The sequence below is a fragment of the Monodon monoceros genome, unplaced genomic scaffold (assembly GCF_005190385.1).
Source record: "Monodon monoceros isolate NGI ecotype Baffin Bay Population unplaced genomic scaffold, NGI_Narwhal_1 Super_Scaffold_20, whole genome shotgun sequence".
In the NCBI taxonomy this organism is placed as follows: Eukaryota; Metazoa; Chordata; class Mammalia; order Artiodactyla; family Monodontidae; genus Monodon; species Monodon monoceros.
In genome coordinates this window covers 105769130-105794408 of record NW_021703777.1, presented here as the reverse complement: position 1 = coordinate 105794408, position 25279 = coordinate 105769130, and the positions used below count along the sequence as shown (strand labels likewise).

Below are 25279 nucleotides of genomic sequence, written 5' to 3'. Positions count from 1 at the left end.
TTAGAGCTTTTAAATGTGGTGCTTAAAACCCAAGTACTATATATGATTTTAATGAAAATTTTACATATGTTTACTACACATGAATTTTTGTTTTTGTGTTAAGCTGACATGAATACATCCAAACTCCTTAGGTCCTTTTGTCTACCATAAATGTAAGTTCTCTTGAAGCACTGATGTATACCTAGGATATAGCACAGGTTATTTCACAAAGCAACATCAGTCCGACATGTCAGGGCACGGTCGCATGTTCTAGGCACGTGCTAGGCATGTGCTGGGTGGCAGAGATGTGCTGAGACTCGGGCGGTGCTCGTGTGAGCCGATAGCCATGTGGCTGAGGGGTCCAGGGCCACAGCCCATTATGACACCTGTGCGGAGTTACGTTATGGTGGTGAGCTCTGCCTGGGGCTGACGTCGGGGGGCGGGGGGGGGGTGGGGCCTGAGAAGCATGCTCTTCCTTCGTCCACTCTCCTCCTCCTGGAGCACCTTAATCTTCTGAAAGAAGACTCCATTCTTTTTGATATGCCGTTTCCCCAGGTCACTAATATCTGTTGTTTGCCTTAGTGTTTGTGAGGATAGTTTCAGTCCACCTTCTAAAGATATAAAGCCTCAGTGGTCGGGTCATGTGACATGAAGAAGAACTATCGAGGTGCATAAAAATAGAAACTTTTATATATTCACACAGTATACTCAGTATAATCTTATGGTTTTATTTTTTGTGAATGTGATTATTACAGCAGGCATACTGGATGTGATATGTGTCCTATGACACGTATTTGAAAAGACCATCCTAATCCAGGTTGGTCATTTACTATTCATATAAATCAAATATATGCTGTGTCTATGCCCTATTACAATTATTTTTTGAGGGGAAAGTAATTATGAAGAAAAATAGAAAATTAAACTACTACCAGAGGGACCTAAAATTATAAATTTGTGATTAAGATGATTTTGAAATGTATTTTAAATTGCAGGCATATTCACGTTATTGTGTTTGTTTTAGGAAGCAGGGTCCTTAACTGCCGTAAATAAGTCTTTAAAATTACCTTCTAAGTTTTCTCAGGTTCTAGCTTACCCTTCTACTACTGTCTTCAGTTACATCTTGTCTGTGCCATGGGAGCTGAGGGGCCTCAGTTAACATTGTGGATTTTTAATTAGATGGTGGAATTCACAGTGAGGAAGATTTGTCATCGACACTACCAGAAGTGGGTCCTAAGTGTGGGGCTTAGCAGTAAAAGCGGGGCCTCCTTATTAAGCGGGCTTTCCTTGAAGGTGGGCGGGGGGCGGAGGGGTCTGTGGCCACAGCCCTAGGACATCATCATTCTCTGTGTGTGTGTGTGTGTGTATGACCACTGCTTACATCAGTACAGTACTGATGACATTAAATGCGAAGCTATAGAGACAGAGGTCACAGATAAGAATTTCTTTCTCTTGCCCTGTTTCTAGGTACAGAAGGTAAAGAGAGAGAGATAATGAGGCATCTTGATCTCTTGGTTGACGGCCTGCTGGTCCTTTTGTATCACGTTCATCCGTGTGTTCACGGTACAGTCTATAACATGAACATGTACCTGTCTTCTTCCAGGGTAAGAAAAAGAAGAGGAAGAGAGAGAAGCTCCAGGAATCTACATCAGGTAGGCGCCATGTGACTTTCCAGCCAATTCTCGTGCTTCTGACAAGCACCTTTTAAAGTAGTCTGCATCTTTCTACACGCTGCTTTATTCTTCAGCTGTAACATATGATTCTTGAACTCTGCTTTTCTTCCTGAGATTCTTTCAAAATGTTTGAAAGACCTTTCTTTTAAATGTGACTATGTGAAGGTACACCTAAAAAGCTCTTGCAAACCCTGTCACCTGGATTCCTGGTTGCTAACTGTGGTTGTTTTTAAGGTTTTGTTTTTGCTTTTGTTGTCTGTGTTCTCTTTTCTTTAACACTTCTGTTCTTCTATTTGCAAAACTCCTTACAATACAGTTTTTTATGATGACTCTCTGATATGCTACCTTATATCCCCTTGAGAATCCTTTCTATGGTTTGGGGTTATTTAAAAATATAAAACATGATGATAGGGTTTATCTTTCGTGTACATTAATTCAAGGCATCAATCAGTGAGGTCCAGTTTATTTCCCCTTTTCTTTCATAAAAGATAAGGCCTCTACTTGTACGGCACAAATAAAACTGGCTGGTATAAGAACCATAAAAAAATAAAGCAAACAGGTCCACATTATATTGTAGCTACTACGTATTTGGAATGTACAAAAACCTCTTCAATAAAAATTTGTTAAAGACACAATTTTCTGCAGGTACAGGTCCAAGAATGACAGCTGCCTACATCTGAAACATGGTAAGAACGACTCTCTGGTCCTACTGCTGACGTTAGTTATAAACAGAGGCACTTGCTTGTGAATCTTCTTGCTTATACTGATGCCATTCAGCATTGCTCCTTTAAAGAGGAAAGGCCACCAAAATCAAATTAGTGCTTTAAAACATCTGATGGTTTTTATACCGGCTCTGGATTTGCAATATAGTATGTGTCTCTCTCTTCTCTTCTTCCCCTTTTTGCCCCTTTAATCTTTCTCTGTTCCCTTTCCCCTAACTCTTGTCAGCCATTCCTTACTGACCAGTGGCAGATCTGCCTGCTTCAGAAACAAACAAGTAACAAAACCCGGCAAAATGCCATCTTACTCTGCAAACCCAAGGGCTGCATTGGAGGAGCTCAGGCTGGCCCAGGACCTGGAAGGTTTTGTGGTATAGAGACTTTTTCTCAGTTGAGATGATATATAGAGGCTTAAAAAGTAATGTATTGTTTCTAGTGAGAAAGAGAGGGATGCTTCGTTTTATCTGTTATTTAAAAATGTGGCATGGGGACTTATTAACTGTATTCTATCAAGTTCTTTATTGGTAACCATTGCTAGATCTCACTCTCATCTTTGTAGGTGATATTTATTTCATTTCTTTTTATTGCAGTTATTTGACTTTTGACCACTTGACCACCATCCCTGGCGGGAACCTGGCTTTGTAAATTGTCTCCGTCTTTGCTAGGCTTTGAGTTCACAGTGTGTCTACACTGCGACAGTTCTTCTCAGAGGCGCTCCCTTTGATTCTCTTCTCTCTAGGAACCCACATCCCAGTCCCGTCAGCTCTATCTTTTGGGTCTGTCTCGAGTCTTTCCTCTCACACTCAGCAGTTTCACAGCCCCAGATCAGGTGCTCAGACTTCCCATCTGGATTATTGTAATAAGCCTTTGGATAATTTTCCTGCTTCCAGACTTCCTTTCTGCCAGTTCATCCTCTGTGTTGCTCCCAGAGGGATCTGCTGAAACACAAACGGATTGTGTCACTTCCCGACTTAAAAACGGTCAGTGCTCCCCACTGTCTGAGGGACGCAGTGCAGACCACGTCAGTGTGGATCTGCGTCTCCCCTGTCCTGGGGGGTTCCACTCTCTGACCCGCCTCACCTCCAACCATGCGTCTTGGGCTCAGTCCAAACAAAATTATTTGCCATCCCTGAGACCGATGGAGGCCGCTGCACGTGCTGTCCCTGTGCTTGGAAAGCCCGTTTCCTCTGCCTGAGGGTGGTGTTTCTTAGGAGAAGAGCATTAGCCTGCGGGTCACTTCATTCTTGACTAGAACCAGATGACCGCTTAATCTTTCAGAACTCAAATTTCAGCAGACTTTCCCAGGGGAATCTGCAGAGATTTGGGTACCAAATAGGTATGAATTTCACATCAGCTGTTTGCCCCGGCAATCTGCGTGAGCTTTTTAATCTTCATTTTCCTCCGCTGTAAAATGGGAACAGTAACCGCCACCTGCTAGGGTTCTTTGTTTATCGTATGTGGCCTCCCTCCCTCCCTAGATGCCACCCCAAAGACCTAATGCAGCTGCCTTCTCCTCTGTGAAACTTTCCTCATCTTTATTCACGTTCCCCAGGTTCTTCAAAATGTCATCATTGTTGTTTTACGATATCAAAAGTCTTCTAAACTAGCGCTGAGTGGTAGGCTTTTCTCCAGCTGAAAAGATGATCAGCCCTTCATACAGGTGACCAAACAAGGTATCAGAAAAATAATATCACAGATGATGTTCATATTTAATTCAACTTAATGGCTATTAATTGAGGACCTCTTCTGAGCTGGCCCCCCAGCTTGGTTATAGGAGCACAGGCTCTGCCCCCAGGTGCTCATGGCATCATAGTTCAGAAGTAATTTTAGTAGCAAGCACAGGCTCTTGTACTTCTTCTTTGCGTTTTTTTAGAAGAATATTGTCCTTTTAATGACTAAACACTTAGGTATGGACAGCAGCGCTTTTTATGCTCTGCCTCGAAACAGAAAACCCTGATAAGCATACCGTGCTAAGGACCAACATTCGCTGATTTTACTGTGTCCTCTGTTTGCACCAAAATCTTTAATGCTATTTCTATTAAAACTCATGCAGAAATGTATTTCTCTGCTTCATACTTTGATACTTGGTTTTCAATCCTTAATGATTAACCTTATGTAGTATTTTAAATTAGACGATTAGGCTGAATGCATTTTTGTCCTAGAATGTATGCCAAAGATCTCTTTTTAAAATAATGTTACAGTGATCATGGTGTTTTCTTGTCACTTAACTTGTTTTTCTAAAGGTGTGTCCCCTCTGCCCTGTCCCAGAAAAACACAACAAAGTCTCCCCCCCTCCCCCCAAGAAAAATATTTTCACCAGCGACCAGTGAGGCTCCCGTCGGCTGGGCTGCACTTAATCAGAGTCTCCAGTGTTCCTCTCCCCTCTCGTTGCTGGATCAGTCATGCAGCCTTTGAAGTTCTGTCCTCCCCACTATCGTGTTGTAGAGAGCGGCACTGGCAGTCATCTGATAAGAATTACTAAGCAGAGGGAAGGTCAGATTTGCATTCATAAAGATTTCCGCAAATTAGGAATGATACTATCCCTACCGTTTCCCCATCCCCTTCTTTGTTTTAGGAATTCAGAAACTTCTATCTGTGTAGTAGTTGACTTGTTTAGTCATTATTCTGCATTTATTGAGCACTTTATAAATGCCAGTTAGCTCCATAATACTGGAAATACAGTATCGAACAAGGCTCAGAAGGTCCCCTGCTCTGTACTGCTTACATCTCGGGAGAGCAGTTGATTTAAAGCAAACAGGAAAGTGTAAGTGCTATAATAAAAATAAGACAGGGAGTGACTTGAGGGTCGGCTTTGGCTTGAAGATTATGAAAGGCCCTTCTGAGGAGGTGACACTCAGTAATAACCAGCTGTTTTCCCTGGAGGGTATTGTGTGTATTGTTCTAAATGAAAGACCAGGCCAACAGAGCACCCTGTTGTAGAAAGAGCTTAGACTAGACTAGGAGTGAGGCCACACGGGCTCTCACATTAGCCCTCCCTGTGCTGTATGGCCCGGGGCAGTAGGTTTAAGCTGGAGACTGGTTCCTCCGCACAAGTGAAAGGGGCGCTTTGCTGGCCTCTACGCTCCCGGCCGCATCAGGTCCCAACGTCCTGGTCTGCTTTGTGCTTCCGCGGGCTGCACTGCCTCCCAGTGTTAGTAAAGGGACTCGGGTCTCTTTTTTGTTTACTAATTTGTCGTCCTCATTCTAGGTCTGAGTGGCTCTGTATAACTATAAGGCACCTGTATGATCTTGAAAACGACTTGTCCACGATGTGCTTGCTCTTCAATTCCTGTACAGATCACTTCCTGCCTACCCTCCCCCTCCACAGGATGAGTGCCCAGAAGCACTGCCTCTAGTTTGGGGCTTTGCTTCTCCACTGATGCCGTCACGTGGCTCCTTGTTTGCCAGACTTCAGTTCCGCTAGTGCTGGCTCCACCTTATAAAAAAGCCGAAGACAGATGAAATGTTTGATAAGACTTGCTCCTGCACATAGTGTCCGTGAAAGCTCACAGGACTTGCTTTCAGTTCTGAAGGGAAGTTCTAAAGTCACGGCCCTCCCTGCAGGAAGGTAAAGCTAACGGAGCGCAGTGCCCAGACAGGGAGGATGCCGTTGACTCCAACGTGAAGAGACTTTTGAGAGGGTTTCTTTCTGCACAGCGAAACTTAACATAATCCTGCTGCCCTTGAAGGAGATTCCTATTAGATCACTGAGCTTAGACAATCCATGGTGTAGCTCAAATGCTAGGGAACTCTCAGTACTCTGAACTAGAGTGGGACAGCGGACTATAAGGAAAAGACCCCACCCATCAGGAAAGGACTCCTCTGTGAACACAAAAGCCCTCTGAAAACTTGTTTCTGTTCCTTGAAAGACATGAGTTTCACTTAATACTTTCTCATTTCCCAGTGGTGGGAAATGCCATTGCAATTGCTTCATATACCCAGCTGTGTCCCCATCTCCCTGTGAGTTTCTACTTTTGTGTATTCTATAAGAATATTCACTCTGGTGAAATCAAGTTGAAACAAAGAAATTAGCATTAACCCAGTGTCAACACCTTGCAGCAGACTTTAGGATTATTGGAAACGGGATCCTTAAAAGACATCCCTCCAAGTTGGAGGTGATCCCCAAGCTGTGGGATCATTCAGGAAATCCAGATTCATCCTTAGCTTTTTTAACTAACTTGCCACTTGTGGGAGCTGGGAGCCCAGGGCCTCAGGCAATGAGACTTACACACGTTCTCCTGTGATGGCCAATATCATAAAATGACAATTGTTTGTTTATTCAGTCTGCCAACATCCAGTGAGGCCTGCTCCTGCAAGCAAGAACTGCTCTAGGCAGTGGGGTTACTTGCCAAACGGACCCTGTCCGTTACCAGAGGCGCTCCCAGTTTAAGAGGATGCAGACATACAAATGGATAATTATAAAATAATATGTTTTATGCTACCAAGGAAGTGCATACAGTGCAGTGTGTAAAAACAAAGATGACGGAAATCAGAGCGAGCTCGAGGAAGGCCTCCTGCAGTAGGTAACACTTGCGTGCCCAGTCATGGGGGAATTCTTGAGTTTGATAGAACAATGATCGAGTTGCTTTCTTTGAGTTTCCAGTATTTTGGTGCACGTTTCATTTGGAATATGTAACGTCAAGAGTTTGTCAGAAGTCAGAGATTATCATCAAATACTGAACTTCCCTTTCTTCCTGACTTAATCAAGATTCATAAAGAATTAAAGAAGCAGAGAATTAGAATTTTTGAAAAGCTGGAGAGAATTATCATTCTGAGTTTACTAACTTAAAAACTTAACTTTACAAGTTGGTTTACTAATATTTACTTTAGCAAAACATAAAAAGTCCACTATCTTAAAGTTATATAGATTGAAAAGATACTCTTATGATATTTCAGTGTATTTCATTTGATTATATAACGTCAAAGGTCTAGTTTAAAAGTAGAAACAAGCTATCTTTTTTTAAAAAGCAAAAAATCTCTGGTTAAACGCACCCAGAGATACATACAGGCACTCACATACAGACATACTTCTTCTGGACACTATGATTTTAGCCTTGGCATAATCTTCAGCTTGTACACTTGCTGAACTGAGAAATTAGTACATATTTTTTACTAAATAAAAACATTTGCCTTTATTTCCCTGGTGCCAAGAGGTGTGTGGGAGAAGTAATTTCTAGTATGATATAGAATGCAATAGTTAATTGTGCAGTGCTTGGATTTACATCTTTAAAAAAATTGTCTCTAGGGCTTCCCTGGTGGCGCAGTGGTTGAGAGTCCGCCTGCCGATGCAGGGGACGCGGGTTGGTGCCCCGGTCCGGGAAGATCCCACATGCCGCGGAGCGGCTGGGCCCGTGAGCCATGGCCGCTGAGCCTGTGCGTCCGGAGCCTGTGCTCTGCAGCGGGAGAGGCCACAACAGTGAGAGGCACGCGTACCGCAAAAAAAAAAAAAGAAAAAAAAAACTGTCTCTAGCTTTCCATTATAGACTGGAGTCATGTGCAGGACTAGCGAGAGGACTGTGACCCTGAAGGTCTTCTAGGAGCGTTGTCTGAAGCTCGGGACTTAGCCCTGTCCTCTTAAGAGTCAGGGAGAGGTCTAAATATTTTCAGCAGTCTCCTTGAGAAAAACATTTATTTCGTATAGTTTTTGAAGCTCACCCTGGGGAACTTGATGCTTTTGCCTAATCTTTGCTCTGAACTCTGTTCCCTAAGTATGTATGTAGTCACCCCCATTAAGTAAGTATCAGTGAGCCTCTGGGTATTTGTTCCTAGGTTGGCATGTCTAGTTAGAAAGCAAAGCCAAGTGCTTACAAAGTAGTAAAGTTGGAAGCAGCTAGAGAAATGGTAAGGCTTGTCCAAAGTCTCAGAGAAAAATTAAGGCTTTGATAATGAGAAAGTGAAAAAACTACACCCTGTTTTCCATCCTTCATCTTTTTGTCACACGATGAGGCGCTAAGTGTGTCAGGCACTTAGCCTAGAATGGCCACTAACCACACAGGAGACGGCAGAGTTAGGAGCTCTTGGGAAGGGAGCCTCACATCCGGAGGTGGGAGACCAGCACGGCCACCTGCACCCTGCTCAGTGCTGTCCCCAAGCTCCTCCTGAGCATCCTCTGAGTGGTGGCCCAGCCAGTGCAGGACCTCGCCCGCCAGTTGGCCAAGCGTCTGGATCCTGATGGAAACGACCGCAGGCGCGTCATTTGTCTTGTCCAGATCGCAGGTGTGCTGTGCCTAGGACATGGAGGTCTGTCCCTGCCTGGGGTGGTAGCCTACACGTGTTCCCCTCTTCTAACGTCTGGCTGCAAACCCCTGCGAGACGTGTCGTGAGTTAGCGGAAAGCTTGTAGAGAATTCACATGGCAATGACACTGGACTGCAGTGTTCTTACTAGGGACTCCCTAGTAAGACCGTTCAGCAGGAAAATTCAGACACTGATAGCAAGGGCAGCCTTGGGCACGCTGTCTGAAACGGAGATGGCTGCCTCACGGCACCGTGTGGCTAGACCAAGCTGTGCGTGGACCGCAGGTTTTCAGGTTCTAATCATTCTCCAGAATGCCTTACGCGCACTCATGAGACGCGAGCCTTTTCATCACAAGGAGCAGAAACAGCCCCCGCGAGGCTGAGCGCCTCTATTTAAGGGTGCAGGAGCATCGTGCGGAGGCCGAGGAGAGCACTAGAAGGTGGGCTTGGAAAACTGTCCAGACGCTTCTGCTGTCTCTCATATCTGCCCCTCCCCCAAATCCCATCCTCCCCTTCTGCAGATTGGCCTCCTCAGCTCTTTGATCCACGTGTCCAGAACCCCTCGAGCTCACATATTCTTACAGTACCAGTCTCCAAAGAGAAAACTCTTTCAAATTCCAGAGAAGGGGGACTTCCCTGGCAGTCCAGTGGTTAGGACTCTGCGCTTCCACTGCAGGGGACACAGGCTTTTGATCCCTGGTCGGGGAACTAAGATCCCATGTGCCACGTGGCCAAAAAATAAACCAATACAAAGTCAAATTCCAGAGAAGGGACTCTGGCTAGCCCAGCTTGGGTCAAACTTCTACCCCCATCTGCAATCAACTGTGGCCACAGCAGATGGTCACACAGTACAAGACAGCTGTCGGGGGCTCACCGCTCCCACCGGGGCTGTGTTGGCATTGGGATAATCAAGAGGGAGGCAGGCTGCAATCCAGCAGACATCCACCACAGCTCACTAATAAGCTGGTGGCTGGGCCTGTTAGGTCAGCAGACAGGGTGATTTTATCTAGGCAACTGTGCATTCGTGAAGGAACTGGGAGAGGATCATACATAGGGTGAAAGCTTTTAAAATCTCTGTTGTGCTGCAGTGTCCTTCCCATCAAGTCTTTCCCCCTCTTTCTTTAATGGTCAGAAGAGCTAGAATTGTATTTAAGTCGCCTTGGGAAACAAACAGGAAACTGGACCCTGGGCTAGCAAGAGTGATCACGTGCCATGAAAAAATAATAGTAGACGGAGAGATGAGGCTCATTATTACAACCCTCTCAAGATACGTAATATTTAGTATTGTTCATGAAAGCCCTATGAAATTAAGATCCATGCTATTATTCTAAGACTTCATAGAATAAAAAAATTATTTTGGACAAATTGAGTTTGATAGAATGTTTTCTCACTGAGCCATCCAGATACTTGAGGGAAATCATCCTTCTGGATAACGGAGTTTCCCAGAGAACTCTAGGTTTACCTCTTTAAGTATCAAAACATGTAATTTTTAATTTTCACTCTTGTGAGTGCACCTCTTTCTTCACCAGAGTACATGACAATTAAGTAGTTCTTAATACCTCATGCCATTATTCTACAGTGTAATGTACCATATGGTAAATGGTAACAAGGAATTGATACCATTTGACCCTTCTAGATGACCCCAAATAATGTTTTTTTTTTAATATCTGCTCTTCTCTATTTATTGTGTCTTCTTGTTCTGTCTAGGACTGTGTACCCCTCCCCTAAAGTAGTTTTCCTTCTGATCCATTTTGTAGATTTGGGAACCAGAAAACAAAGCTTATTTGAATAATATATACATTAAAAGTAAACGGGGCCTGAGTTGGCGCATGGAGGGTGCTCTTATTAGGAAGGGTAAATATGCTTTTTTTTTTTTTTTTTTTTTGGCTTGAATTTCTTGATAACTACAGTGAGACCCTGAGGCCTTTTCACTTCCTTTTCCTCAGCTGTGTGCTTTGGGTCTGAAGCTGCCAGTCAGCAGATCCAGAGGAGTGGGGTGATCCTGCCTAGAACTACCTGTGAGCCTTAGCAAAGTCACTCTATTCTATTTGACAGAACGAGGAGAAAAAAAAATGAAAGCACCTCAAACAGTAGTGCCCGCTTTTCTGCTTAAGTCCTAAGTCAAATCTAACCCGAAGTTTTCTAAATTTTTAGATACAGTCTCTGTAAATATAATGACAAATTTTTTGCTGCCCTCTTGGGATTACTTTTCCCAGCTATCGGTGTGTTTCTGCAGACATTCTATTTGATAAGATATTTTGTAATATTTCATGAGAGATTTTCCAGAATTCTCTATTGGTCGTAATTTTCCACCAGAAGTTCTGTAAGTAGTATAAATCTTGCTTTTACCCCCTGAACATGCTGTGTGAGATTGGAACAACAGAAATGGAACTAACATTTCTGGACCACGTATCCTGTCCTGGGTGCTCTAATAGAAGCCTCTCCATTCCCGTCCTTGAGGCAGCCCTGTATGGGGAGGGATCTCTGCCCTGTTTGAAGGATGAGAAAACGTCAGTAACTTGTCCAGGGCCACGTACGTGGCTGGTGTGCAGCAGGGACAGGTTCACACCTGGCTCTGTCTCTAACTCAAGTCTCCACCCACTGCAGTAACCAACGTTCATTGTGCCCTTTCAGATGCCAGGTAATTACGAAGCCTGTCATGTGTATTATCTCCTTTCGTCCCCTCAACACACGTTATGAGGTAGAGCGACTTAACTATTTCCATTTCACAGACGAGGAAACCGGTGTGGCATGTTCAAGTAACTTGCTCAGGATAGCTCTGTCTTTAGAGCTCATGCTCAGAACCCACAACGCATTGTCACCTCCCTAGGCCCCATATACTTAGACACGTAGACTCGTACTACACGACGGCGGAAAGGAAAAACACACAGAAGTGTGTGCTCATTCTGTTGCCTCATTTTTAGAAGGTGAAGTTAGCATTTTTAGTGCAGGAGAACTTGTAGAGAGAAAGGTGAACTGGATAAAGAATTTGGAGGTGGGTAGATGAGTCTCCATAGTTACTGTCCTCCTGAAGCACTTTAGTATACGGAATTAAAATGGGTTTTGAGGGTCTCTTATTAAAAACTTTCCTCGAGAATGTTTCGGGAGTATTCCCAGCGGAGGTGAAGGTCTAGTGGGTGTGACGTACACTGGGAGGCCCAGCCAACCGATGGTGGTGTACGTCCTCACAGGGAGACACAAAGGGCTGATCAGGAAGAGAAACCATCAGCTGCAGATGGAAACCAGAATTTCCCCCTCGAGCAATTTATCAATAGTTCCAGGCCTGCCTCAGCGTCATCTTGGCATTGCCGAAGAAGTCTGCTTTCACTGGTCACAGTTAGGCTTTGAATAACCACACGGAAAGGAACCGCATAGATTCAGTGACCCTGCCTCGGTCTGTATAACCTGGATCCAAGCCCGGGGCCCGTGACCCCTTGTCTCGCTGACCCCTCCCCTCCCTCCTCCACGTTCTGGGAATCATCTGGTGTCAGAGCTGTGGCTGGCGACTGGGGGACTGACTGGCTTGATGCTGGGACTTCAGGGCTAGCTCAGCTGCAGAAAGAGTCAGCACTAACCTTCCTAACCACGCGTTATCATCTCTTCTTTTTCTCAAATACTGGGTAGTACTTACTTTCAAAGACCTGAAGGTGGCCTTTGTAGGTTATACTTTCAATCTTAGAGATTTAATTTTCAAAGTTACTTTCTTAGGCCCTTTGTTCTCTCACCCTGCTTTCAAACAGAGCATAGCCTCTTGGGGTGGGCAGTGGTCCAGATGGAGACCACCTCCACCTCCGCAGTGATGCTGACTAGTGATGGGCACGGCAGGCAGGTAGGCAAGGAGAAGCAAATGAGTGATAATTTAGCCCCGAGGTGTGCTGGAGAGAACGTAGGTTTAGGGCTCAAAAGCTAATCCTGCCACCTGTAGGTTGGGTGACGTTAGGCAAGGCCTTTCGCCCCTCCCGCAGCGGGATCCTTGTGTGTAAACGCGCTGAAGTCAGCGGAGCTGTCGTGATCGCATGACGTCGTGTCCCAGCGCCTGGCACAGCAGCGCTCGGCGCACGTTGTTCTTCTTCCTTCCTCCTCACCAGCTCCGGTGACCCATGGGGAACCAGGAGGCCTGGGGGATTTCTAGGGGCCCCTCACACCAGCTGCTGACCACCAGATGCCTCAGTTCCCTCTAGGACAGCAGGGCCAGACCAGCTCTGTCGCGCTCGCTTCCTGCTCTGGAAGTCTGCTCTCTGCGTCCACAGGCGCCTTTGTGCAGCGCAGGAGTTCACGCCCTGAAATGGCAGGCTTGCGACCGATTGCCCCAAGGTGGGGCAGAAGAACTTAGGCAGTAGGCGTGAGGTGGAGTGTGCTGCTGTGAGGAGGGCGATCTTTGCAAAGCCCCCGCCTCTCTTCATCTCTCACAGACTGATCTCTGATACTCTCCCCTCAAATTTCACATCATAACTAAAAACACTTGAACGTTTCCCACTCCTTGCTAGTAACATGTAGGAGGGGGAGGGAGGAGCTCTTACTCCAACCAGCTTCCTTTCGGGTTACTCACCATTTCTGGACGGGGAGGTGAGCTTACAGGCAGGGCTCCAGCTGAGCCGGTGGGTCCTGGTCACGCGTCGCCCCTCCTCCCGCCCCCACCTCGGCCTCTAATGGGCTTGTTTCCGCAGCCCCTCCTGCTGTGGGGACAGCCTGGGAAGGGGGCTGGGCCGCAGGACCTCAAGGATATGGGCTGACCCCACGCTTGGCTCCCAGTGGAGGCTTACGTTTGCACGTAAGAAGGAAGAATTTCCCCTCTGCCTCTCATCACATCTCTTGAGCCAAGGCCTAGAAGGCCCTAATGCCTCGGTCAGTGCTGGTCGTCTTCCAGACGCAGGTCCCTCTTGACTTGAGATGTCCCTTTACCGCTTGGGCTCTTCATAAGCGACCCCGCCTGTTTGGGTTCCTGCTTCCATTTGGTTAGTGGGATATTTTGTCCAGATTGGAGTCTGGTCCAGGAGAGGAGCTTCAGCTGGACGGTGGGGGGAGGGTGTTTTCCTGTGCTTCCTTCACACCCACTCAGCAAGTGGCCCACGCGTGGTGAGTGCTGGTGGAGGGAGCCCAAGCCTGACGTGTAAGACGGGGCTCCGAGCTCCCTTTGAAGCGGGCGCGGTAATTGCAGCTTTGATTACACCGACTCCACCGCCGGGCTGGGCTGCGCGGGGCTCGCCTGGCCGGCCCAGCTTCAGCTGCAGCCCCCCGTGAAGACTTAGATGTGGGAAGTCGCCAGTCTCCCGAGCCTCATGCCTGTGGTTTCTTGAAAAGAATCTTGATTTGACCTGTTTTATGTCTGTAAAGCAACACTGCAAGGCCTTTTACCCCCATTTCTCCCATCTGGGGGTAAGACTGGCCTGCCCTGGTGACCCGATATTTTAAAGGAGCAACCAGGTTCAAATAAGGCGGCTTATTTGATAGGCAGTTTCCTTGCGCACTTATTTAAATACTAGCTACACTATAAGGAGAGCATCCCAGGTGGGGAAGAGTCGCTTTTTGGTTGGCAGTTGTACAGAGCACCTCTGAAACCAGCTTTTCAGGAGGATTTATAAGAGGATACTAAGATAACGAAACAACAGTGGGGAAACGTGAGACTGTAGAAAGCACTGGCTTTATTAGGAGATGTCGAAATTCTTCCCAGGGAAGCGCGTATCATCCTTGGGATAAATGGCCACTCTGGCCAGCCAGGATCGGGTTAGTAATTACGTTGTTAAGCTCTCAAGAAGCGGGAGGAGGAGGCACTCTGGGTGAGGAGAGAGGGCGACTCGATGAGTGGTCAGTGCAGGAGAGTGGAGGCCGCCGCAGGGCCACGCAGGCCGCTGATCGTCTGACTTCGGAGTCAGCCTGAGGCTGGGGTGGGCACGGGTCCCAGCAGAGGGACAGTTTGTCTCCGTGAGCAGACAGGCGCTCCTGGCGGCTGAGGCCAGTCTGTCCTGAACCACAGCACTGGTCTCCAGCTGCTGTGCGCTCCTGGCCCGGGGCTGCTCGCCATTCCTCACCAGCAAGAGCAACCGGGACCGGGCCTTTGAGAGTCGGTGAGCCCGAGCACGGTGTGGATAGGAGTCTGCGGGCGCTGCCTTCACCCCCGCCCGGGCTCTGCTCCTGTCTCCTTGGAAAGCCAGGGCCCTTCGCAGCTCTTCCATCTTCCTGTGTGAAGCATCTCTACTCTGCGTCAAGTTTAAAAACCACAAAGCTGTAGTGTGGTTTTCCTGTTAGATGGGGGAAGCAGGAGAATAGGAATTGAAACCGTCATTGAAGACCTCATTCTGTTGGAGGCAACATTGTGTGGCTGATTTCCTCCCAGTTTGCTTTTGCTTGTTTTGTTTGTTCACTAGCCACGCAGGTAAACAGTTTCTCCTCAGCTCTGGTAAGTCATTTTGAGGGACAGCAGCGGTGGTGGTTGCCGTGATTCTGACGATGCTAACACGTGGCTGGTAAGAGCCCTAATAGCAGGGCTCACTCTGCGCCCCGCACTCTCTGAGCCCCTTAGAGGCATTGGCAGAGCCCGTCCTCATGGCTCCCAGGCTACAGATCCATCTTCTCTGAACAGCGCGGTGTAGACTGTAACTCGCTACCCAGAGTTGAGTTTTCATTATTAAACTATCTCAAAGCTTCCTTTTATTTCTCCTCTAAGATGTCTTTCCACTCAAATAAAAAGCATAAAGGGAACGCACTCCACTTTTTAGAATTAATTTTTTTTTAAAGGAAATGTCTGCTAATAACAAGGACACTGCAAGCACAAAGAGTTGAGATGCATCTGAGGTGCCAAAGACCCAGGTAGAGTAGGTGCTTCCCTGCAGCTGGACGAAGCAGTCTCCCCAGGTGTGAAGCAGGGGAGGCGGATGCTCTCCAGAAAGGAGTTGACCTTGGAGATGCTTTCACTTTCCTTTTGTCTTTGTCTCATCTTGTTGCAATGTTATATTTTATTTTTAATCACTTTTAAAAACTCAGATTATTAAAGCTTTTGGGATTTAGGGATTCTCCTTTCTGAATGCTCTTATCAGCAGTATCTTTAAATACTTGTTGAGTGTACATTCCAAGGCTAACGTTAGAGATCCTGGTTGTTAGGAAGGAAAAAACTCTTGAGAATTGAAAAGTCGAAGATTGGAGAAGCGTATGCACCTCAAGACTGAATATGAGCAGACATAGACCATCCCGGTCACAAGGGGGCTTGTTGTAGGAGTGTGAGGGGCACTGACTAACTTGCGTGTGGTTTAGTCTCATGTAAAATCCTACACTGGCTCCCCACAGTGGACTAAAAAGACCAAACAAACACTTTAGAATGACAAGTCTTCCCTGATCCGGCCATTGCCTGCCATTACGATTCATGTTTGGCCATTCCCTCCTGATGTTTTTCCAACAGATTTTTTTTTTTTTTTTTAACCATGATCTGAAGTATTATGTGTATTTCACATCGTAACCCTGTACATTTATGTACATATACATGGAACCAGGGTAAACATTTCAGTAAAGTACACTTATTCTCTAACATAGTCTGAGGATTTAGGGCTACCATAGGGCAACCTCTTTTAGCCATCACCAGATCAACAACGTGGATTAATTAAATGCAGAGATCTTAAGACATGTGCTGTATGAAACAGAGGTTAAAATCTGTAAAGGTCTGTGGCACATTCACATTCACAGTACTTTATTTGTTCCTTCTTGAGGTGGAAAACGAAGCTCATTCCCCACGTGCAAAGCCAAGGCAGCGACCCCGGGACCTCTCCTGGAGATGGAAGCTTGTTGAACACCCAGACTGTCTCCACGGCTTGCCCAGTCGACCCCAAAGGAGAAATGACACCAACTTCACCCTGAGGTCACTGCTAGAGACGCTGATCCATAAAGACAATCACTGCCAACCCCCCTTTCATCTACTGCGAGAGCCATGTTCCACAATAAAAAGCATACAAGGTTTTTTCAAAAGAAAAAAAGCACATGAGAATGCTAGCAGGCCCTGGGTCAGCTGAGCAGCTTTCCTCCCCCGTCTCCGCCGTGCACTTCCCAGAGCATCCCGCCTCCATACCTGTAACCTCCTGGCAAGGACAGTAACTTGGCTGCTTTTGCCTGCCCCGAGCCCTGGGAGCGGCCGCAGCACAGCCGTCAGCATCCCGGAGGGAACTTGTGGAAGAGTTCCCTCTTTGTTTCTGGCTTCATGTTTGTTTCTCTTTTCCTCAAGCTTTTATTTAACAGTGCAAAAGGATCAATCTTGTTTGCTTCTTTTTTTTTTAAACTTGAATTTTTTAAATTTACACTTTTTAGTTTTAATCTTCTTGTATATTTTGCTAGTGATGAGTTTAAGTAAAATCGAAAGATCTGGAAGAGTTTGAAATAAAAACAAAATGAAAAGAAGCCTTCTTCTTTTGAGGGATATCTTGTCCGCTAAGGGGCTTCTCGGTGAATTACCTGTAATAATAGTAGCCTGTCTTTGTAAGGTGTCCGATAGAGCTAAGTAAACTGTAACAGCCAGTCCACTCTGTGGGTAGCAGTTGGCAGTCCTCTTTCATTTTATTTTTCTTATGATCTCTTCTCTTTTTTTTAAATGGTAAACCTTAACAGATACTTTCAGCAGACCAGTTTGCAGTGAATTTTCATTTCTTTCCTTCTCACCCCCTTGTTGTAAAAAGCCCAGCACTTGAATTGTTATTACTTTAAATGTTCTGTATTTGTATCTGTTTTTATTAGCCAATTAGTGGAATTTTAAGCCAGTTGTTAAAATGAGCATTGATGTACCCATTTTTTTTTAAATAGCAAGGCACAGCCTTTGCCCCAAACTGTCATCTAACGTTTGTCATTCCAGTTTGAGTTAACGTGCTGAGCATTTTTTTTAAAAAAAGCTTTGTAATAAAACATTTAAAAACAAGTCTTTTTTTTTTTTTAAAGAGTGAAGTTCCTGATAACCTGCAGTTGTGTAATGGTGACCTAAATCCATAGGCCAGGCCAGAGCTGGTGTGTCCGCATGATGGGGGCGCTGCCCGTGAGGCTGCCCCGGGGACAGGCCCACACCCTCCCCCCGTCTCCAGGCCATGCAGTCCGTAGGGGTCCTCCTGCAGCCTGGAACCCCACCTCCTCCTCTCCCACGGGTGGGTGTAAATCAGGACAACAGGATTCAGATGGGAATGATTCTCTCCCTTCCTGAGAACCCAGACATCCTCATGGGCTCCAGCCGGCGCCACTGCAGGTTGTGCTGCTGCAGCCCCTGGTCAGAGCCCGCGGGTTCTCAAAACTGGGCTCCCCGAATCAAGGTACCCCCGTGCTTTAACTCCCATTCATCTCCCAAAGTCGACATTTTCCCAATTTTGAGTTTGAACTCCATAATTCTCCCTTAAGCGTTTGTTATACTATATATAGGTTGGTATCGGATTTAGTAGAACCTCCATATTTTAAGTTTAAAACATCAGCATTTCATGGCCTTCCACAAAGCTTCCACAGTCCATTGAGCTAGTCTGCAAACCACCGACACCACTGATCTCATTTCAATGTCCTGCTGAAATTCTAGTTGTTTCCTTTTTTCAACCTTCACTACAGCTGGAGAACAGCTGGCTACCATACTTGTAATAACCCTCCACATACTGTACTTGAAGATTGCCATTAAATCACCCCTCAAATTTCTCTTCTCCAGGCTAAGTAATCCCAATTCCTTGAACCTTTCATCATTGGTCCTTTAATCATTTTCATTAGTATCCTCTGGAACCTCTCCAATTCCTCTTCATTTAGTCCTAAACTTGAAGCAGGGAAAAATATCTATTACGTTCAGGGGACCTACTTGTTAAAGGTTTCCTATTCATTTGAAACTCTCTCTCTCTCTGTTTTCTTAACATACATGAACCAAGAAGTTATAACTGTTTAAAGCTGCCACCGTGCTCTCTCCAGAAGTTAACTATAAGATCCAAGGAAGTGTAGGAAAAATCTAGGGTGTTACTTTTGGGGGGAAAAACAGGTCATTGCAACACATTGGTTCTTCTGAGTCTTAGAAACAAACTGATTAGTGATGAAAGTCTGTCCGTCAAGTGAACAGAGCAAGGATAGTTGTGAGACTTGCGCCTCAGCCAAAGCCTACTCAAGTCTCCTCTCCCTGGGTTCCTCCTCCTCTACGTTTTTATGACGCAAAAAATGGGTAAACAATATTGAAAGAAATGGGTTGTTTGCATCCTCCGGGCCACAACTTGGTCCCTCCTAGTTTTCTATTCATATTTCCTCCAGAATAACTCTTCCTAGATAACCTGGATGTCGTGGCACGGTGCTCACTCCTGGCCCATTCTTCCCGAACCCTGCTTTCTGCAGGCAGCAGTTTTGGTGAAAGGAGAGTCCAAGAGTCCCCTGAGAGGCACACACAGACCAAGGGACACAGTCTCCTGGGGCGACGGGGCAGAGGGACTCCCCTCCGGCCACTGCTTCTGTTTGCTCTTGCAGCGATTCGGCTTGGGCTTCCTTCCCCGCGGCGAGCTCGAGGCTGGAGCGTGTTGCTAGAGGAGGACGGCCAGCCTCTCTCGGAGGTCGCAGCGGATGCGCCGGTCCTTACCAAGCAAGGGGCGCTTTCCTTGTGGCTTTAGTGTGTTTGGTTGCTGGCAACTACCTGTTCGGCTGGAAGGAGCCTTGGAACACCTTCACAACTATGGCTGTCCTAAATACAACAATTTTTTCCTCTATACGTTAGGAAACTATGTCTTTTCCTCTAGAAGGTTGAAACAATACGGAAACTTCTGGTCAGGGGCCCGCAAGCAAGAACAAGATGTCTGCGTGGCTTTCTTTTTAAAGGAGCAAAGTCACGAGGGAGCGACGCATGGTCCCGACAGAAAGGAGAAACTTAAATTCCGCACGACGTGCTAGTTGTACAGGTTGCTACATCTGCCACAGGATGTTATCTTTCATACACAGAAATTTTAAGAGCTGCCCTGTGAAGCCTGACCTCCATGGATACGTACGTGTATATGCGCACAAAATCTGAACCGCTTTTTAACAGACACTGAATAGTCTGAAGTTAAGCATCTTAATATGAATAGAAGAATGGGATTCTAAAAAATGCCTATGTATGTATTACGGGAAAAAATAAGATGACTGGTTTTGTTGGCTATTACTTAGTGGATACCATCTTGGCAGCTGCAAACCTCCAAAACTTCTCCAGCTCTCTAATGCGGAAAACCCACATTGTCTTACTCTGCAGCTAGGAGTGGTTTTGAGGGAGATCGGAGAATGTATCGGGTATACTGAAACAGCCAGTTAAAATAAACGTCACGAGCATGAATCAACCTAAATTAGAACTTGCCTAGCTGAAGAAAAATGCTCCCCTTGTTTACCGTCGGCAGTGCTGCAGGCCAGTAAGGTGGCGTTAAACAGAATTGGTCAATGCACTCATTCAATACCTATTTACTGAGTGAGCACCTGCCCATGGGCTCTGCCAAAATAACTGTCCACTAGGAAAATGTTTCTGCTGTTTGTAAGCTTGTTCACCACCTGCATTTGTTATAACATACAGGCATCCTTCTCCCTGAATAGTAATTTAAACTTTAAAAATCAGTTGCTTATAATGGAAGGAGGTACACAGTGGGGAAAGCCCAGGTTTGGAGTCGCGCGGAGCCAGACAGTGTCTGCCGCGCCCGCTGCCAGGAGCTGTGTGCTTCATCCCTCTGCGCACACCCCCTCGCAGGCTGAAGAAGATCTCACTGACCTCCGCGAACATACGGCGAGTGGAAAATGAGAGACACCCCACACATACAAAATAACTAGCAAATGAAGTTCCCTTTGAATTGTTTTAGAATTTGTTATTAAACAGTTTCTTTTTTCCCCAATGTAAAAAAATACTACTTTGTTTTTGTAATGCCTGGAGCCATAGAACATATAAGCATTTTTCTTCTGCCCGTGGAAGCAGTTGGTAACCAGGCCTAACCACTCTGATTTGGACCAAAGAGCGAGGAAATGGTTACACTAAGGGTGCAGAGTCTGGATTGTATCGGGTCATTTACACTGATGTGTTTATTAAATACTTTTCTTTATCTCATCTCTAATAGCTTGAGATGTTACCGGCTCAGTTAAATTTTGATCTCCGTTAAATACATGGAGAAGTTGTTCGAAAATGTATTATTTGCTGGATGGAATGAGAACACTGCCTACAAACAGACTTAATCACACAACTGTTGTTTCTCTTTGTAGTCGCAGTGAGAATAGATTAGTCATTCTCTTCTCTGTTCGTAACTTAATTGTCTCAGAATTTGAACTCAGTAGAATCACTAAATTATGTTCTACACTGTAGTAATATTTTCTCCCACCAGGAAGAAGGTGCAAGACAACCAAAGTAAAACGGAGCCCCACAAATTGGCCTGTTGTTTTTACAGGTCCTATCAACGTTACTCAGCTGGAGAAAGGCAACCCACGGATTCAAAATCTAGCTCGCCCTCCATGCCCAGCTCTAGCCACCATGCAGCGTACAAAGCAAGGCCTGTGCAGTGCTTGCTGGGGACTTAAAAAGCCCAGGGGTGCCTGCTGAACCACTTCATCTGTTCCCCGCATTCCAGCATCTGGCACAGGCTGTGTCTGCTCCGATTCCTAGGATCCAACTAGCTGGGACTCTTCTTTCCTCAGTGCCTGGTCTCAGAACTCCAACCCATCCAGGCGCCCCTTACAACAACTGGCCCATTTTCAGAAGACCTAAATAGACATTTCTCTAAAGAAGACATACAGATGGCCAAGAGGCACATGAAAAGATGCTCAACATCACTAATTATTAGAGAAATGCAAATCAAAACTACAGTGAGGTATCACCTCACACCAGTCAGAATGGTTATCATCAAAAACTCTACAACTAACATTGTAGAGACGTGGATGGACCTAGCTGTGTCATGCAGAGTGAAGTAAGTCAGAAAGAGAAAAACAAATATCGTATATTAATGCATATATGTGGAACCTAGAAAAATGGTACAGATTAACCGGCTTGCAAGGCATAAATAGAGACACAGATGTAGAGAACAAACGTATGGACACCAAGGGGGGAAAGTGGCGGGGGTGGGTGGTGGTGGTGGGATGAACTGGGAGATTGGGATTGACATGTATACACTGATGTGTATAAAATAGATAATAAGAACCTGCTGTACAAAACAGTTAAATTAAAAAAAAAAACTCTCTACAAAGAACAAATGCTGGAGAGGGTGTGGAGAAAAGGGAACCCTCCTGCACTGTTGGTGGGAATGTAAATTGGTACAGCCACTAGGGAGAACAGTATGGAGGTTCCTTAAAAAACTAAAACTAAAAAAAAAACTAAAAATAGACCATATGACCCAGCCATCCCACTCCTGGGCATATATCCGGACAAAAGTATAATTCAAAAAGATATACACACCCCTGCTTTGTTCACAGCTACACTATTCACAATAGTTAAGACATGGAAGCAACCTAAATGTCCATCAACAGATGAATGGATAAAAAGAAGATGTGGTACATACATACAACGGAATGTTACTCAGCCATAAAGAAGAATGAAATAATGCCATTCGCAGCAACATGGATGGACCTAGAGATTATCATACTAAGTCAGACAGAGAAAGACAAATACCATATGATGTCACACATGAAATCTAAAACATGACACAAATGAACCTGCCTATGAAACAGAAACACGGACATAGAGAACAGACTGGTGGTTGCCAAGGGGAAGGGGGTTGGGGGAGGGATGGAGTGGGAGGTTGGGATTAGCAGATGTGAGCTATTATATATCGAATGCATAAACAACAAGGTCCTACTGTATAGCCCAGAGAACTATATTCAGTATCCTATGATAAACCATCATGGAAAAGAATGTGAAAAAGGAATGCATAAATATGTATAACTGAATCATTTGCTGTACAGCAGAGATTACCACGACACTGTAAATCAAATATACCTTAATTAAAAAAAAATTGGTAGAAAGGAAAAAAAAAAAAACCGGCCCATTTCCATGCGCTTTCAACCTGAATGCAACACTCAATATTGTGGCCACCACAACTTTTATTCTGAAATGTTAGGAGCACTGTGTCTATTCTCCCCTCCAGTCCTTTCCCCCGGGGCAGCAGGGATGGGGAATTTCAAGTGGTGATGAGAGGCCCTGGACCACAGAGTCGCGAGGAGGCTGTGACCACAGGGATGGGGCGGGGACTGCAAACAGCAAGAAGCTCGACAGAGATGTGTTGTCCCCAGACCCCCTGGCACTGCAGACTAGCGTGACGACGCTAGCACGAGTCAGCCCCTAACACGTGCGAGCCTTAACTGGCAAGGGAGGACAACAGAGAAAATCAAGACTTGAGCATTCGTGACCTCACACAGGCCTCTGACCTAAGAGCATCGAGCCAGCTACCGGCAGAATCCCCCAAGAAACCCAGTGCTGAAAGGGCAGCGGACTCTCTAAACACCCCCAGGCGCACAGGGCTGGTTCCCAGCCGAGGAGGTGTGTGCCTTCGCTTAAGCTCCGCCAGCTGTGCAGGGTTGGGGGGGAGGGGAAGGCAGCTCGGTACCAATTCCCTCCCTCACGCATCGCCTGACGCCAGTTAAGCAGGTGTCACCTGCGGGCCTCAGGGCGGACAGCCTCTCCTCTGGACTCAGAGGGCCAGTCACGGCCCCGGGCCCAACCAGGGCGCTCCTGCTCCGCCACGAATCCATGGATGGCGGGGCTGCCCTGCAGCTGTAACACTGAGGCGTTAGAGCTCTGGAAATCCCCCTCCCCAGGGGTAGGTGGCAAAACCTCCACGCGGCTCCAGAGTGAGGCTTTCAGGGTTCGGTCCTTCAGACGCTTCAACCAGAAAACTTCGCAGAAACGTGTCTTCCTCCCCAGGCCTGTGTGGGTGGTTTCTCAGTTTCCTGTTTTCTAAACCCAGGATTTCCAAACGTGGTAAAGTGACCGTTTACGGGGAGTTCTTAGTCTAAGTTTTCCCTTATAACATGTGCTCGGCCGCCTGAGGACAGGCTACATGTTTCTGGCGGACTCGAGGCCTGCAGGCCGGCAGCGGCCGCAGCCCTTGCGCCTGAAGGCCTGTCTCCTGGCTCTGCCTTAACAAACACTAGGAGAGCACGTTCGCCGCTGCTTCTGTTCCTACACCGCCCCCTTCCCTGACTTCTGCATGTGTTCGGCGAGTCTTGGGGCCCTCTCTCCTACGCACTTACTTTCCTTCTGGGGTCCTGAATCTTCCACAGTCTACTGCCCACACATAAAACGGAACTCACCTGGGTGACGGCCACCTCGCCCGCTCGCTGGTTCCTGCGTGCTTCTCCCTCCGGATCAGCCCTGACAGCGGCCCTCCCGAGGCTTGGGAGGCCCTTGTGGAGCAGCTGCGGGGTGGAGTATGGAGCGCCCGCACTTATCTTTTCACCCAGTTGTCCCCGCAGCTTCACCTCTAAGACTCCCTTTCACTCAGCTCCCTCCCGCAAGTGTAAAAGGCTCTTAAGCCTGCAGGTTCTGAGGAACCGTGGCTTCCTTCCAATGGACACAGAGGAGGGAGGCAGTCACGATCAGCCTATTGAGCCAGGCAATGAGCTCAACACCGGACGTCCATCATCTCATTTGGTCCTCAGAAACCCTGTCGGGTAGGCCCCATCACTGTGCCCATTCTGCTAGATTTCTCCAGAAGACAACTGCCCGCCCCGCCCCCTCGAGGTTAGGCTACATAGGTAAAGAGAGTGCAGCTGAGCACTAGAACCCAAGTCTGTTTAATTCCAAAGCCCATGGTATTAATCACTTATACCGATTAATTCTGGAACAGCTACATTTGGTCATTTTAAATAAAACGCTGAATAGAATTAGTATCAATGATGGGATTTTTCTGTCTTTCAGGAGTTAAAATTTGTTCTGCCATAGAAATAAAAACTGTGATTATGAAATCGAGTGATCTTAAAAACAGAATTTACACAATCAAATTGGGTTGAAAACGCAGCAATGCTTCCATTGTTCAAAGCATTTTTTGATTATTGTTTATGTACCATCAATGCCTGTTTACAGGAAAATTAGTTCCACAAAATTACAGCCACACCTTGTATTTCTGCTAAGACTTAATCAATTAGTTACTTAGGTTGAAATGTTAAAGGGATTAAAATCAAGACAAAAGCTTGTTTCAAATGTGTGACAACTATAACTTGAAAACTATGAGAGAAAGTGTAATTTGTGCATGTTGTATAAGCGGTGACTAACATATTAGTTTCACCTCCTCCAACAATTAATGGCTGGGTCTCAAATGAGCTTTTAAAAGCTGACATGTTAAAGAGTCAGAAAACTTACCATAGAACAGAACCCAGTGGGGAATCATTTTGTTCCGCCAGATTTTATACTGTAGATTCAAGATCTGTTCCTGCCTTACCCCCATGCTGCATCAGTTAACAGTCCCCAAACTGGAAACAGACCTTACAACTGATGCCAAGAGAAGTTAGCCAGGACTTCCCTGGTGGCACAGTGGTTAAGAATCCGCCAGCTAATGCAGGGGACACGGGTTCGAGCCCTGGTCCACTTAGATCCCACATGCCGCGGAGCAACTAAGCCTGTGAGCCACAACTACTGAAGCCCGCGCGCCTAGAGCCCATGCTCCGCAACAAGAGGAGCCACCACAATGAGAAGCCCGCGCACCGCAACGAAGAGTAGCCCCCGCTCGCCACAACTAGAGAAAGCCCGCACGCAGCAACGAAGACCCAACACAGCC

The 25279-nt window shown here is 46.3% G+C and overlaps 1 protein-coding gene across 7 annotated transcripts in view; it reads left to right on the top strand.

The window, feature by feature from the left end:
• LEF1 (lymphoid enhancer binding factor 1) overlaps positions 1 to 17500 on the top strand; it is a 119217-nt gene extending 101717 nt beyond the window's left edge. For 2 of the 7 annotated variants that reach the window (XM_029235832.1, XM_029235836.1), the window contains exons 10-12: positions 1580 to 1628; positions 2295 to 2335; positions 16301 to 17490. In XM_029235832.1, coding sequence (XP_029091665.1) covers positions 1580 to 1628; positions 2295 to 2329 — 84 coding nt within the window. In that variant the 3' untranslated portion in view covers positions 2330 to 2335; positions 16301 to 17490. Of the gene's footprint in view, positions 1 to 1579; positions 1629 to 2294; positions 2336 to 5576; positions 10677 to 16300 lie in introns of those variants that run through there. The other 5 variants (XM_029235839.1, XM_029235838.1, XM_029235837.1 and 2 more) reach the window with 4 other exon arrangements.
• The last annotated feature ends 7779 nt before the right edge of the window (positions 17501 to 25279 follow it).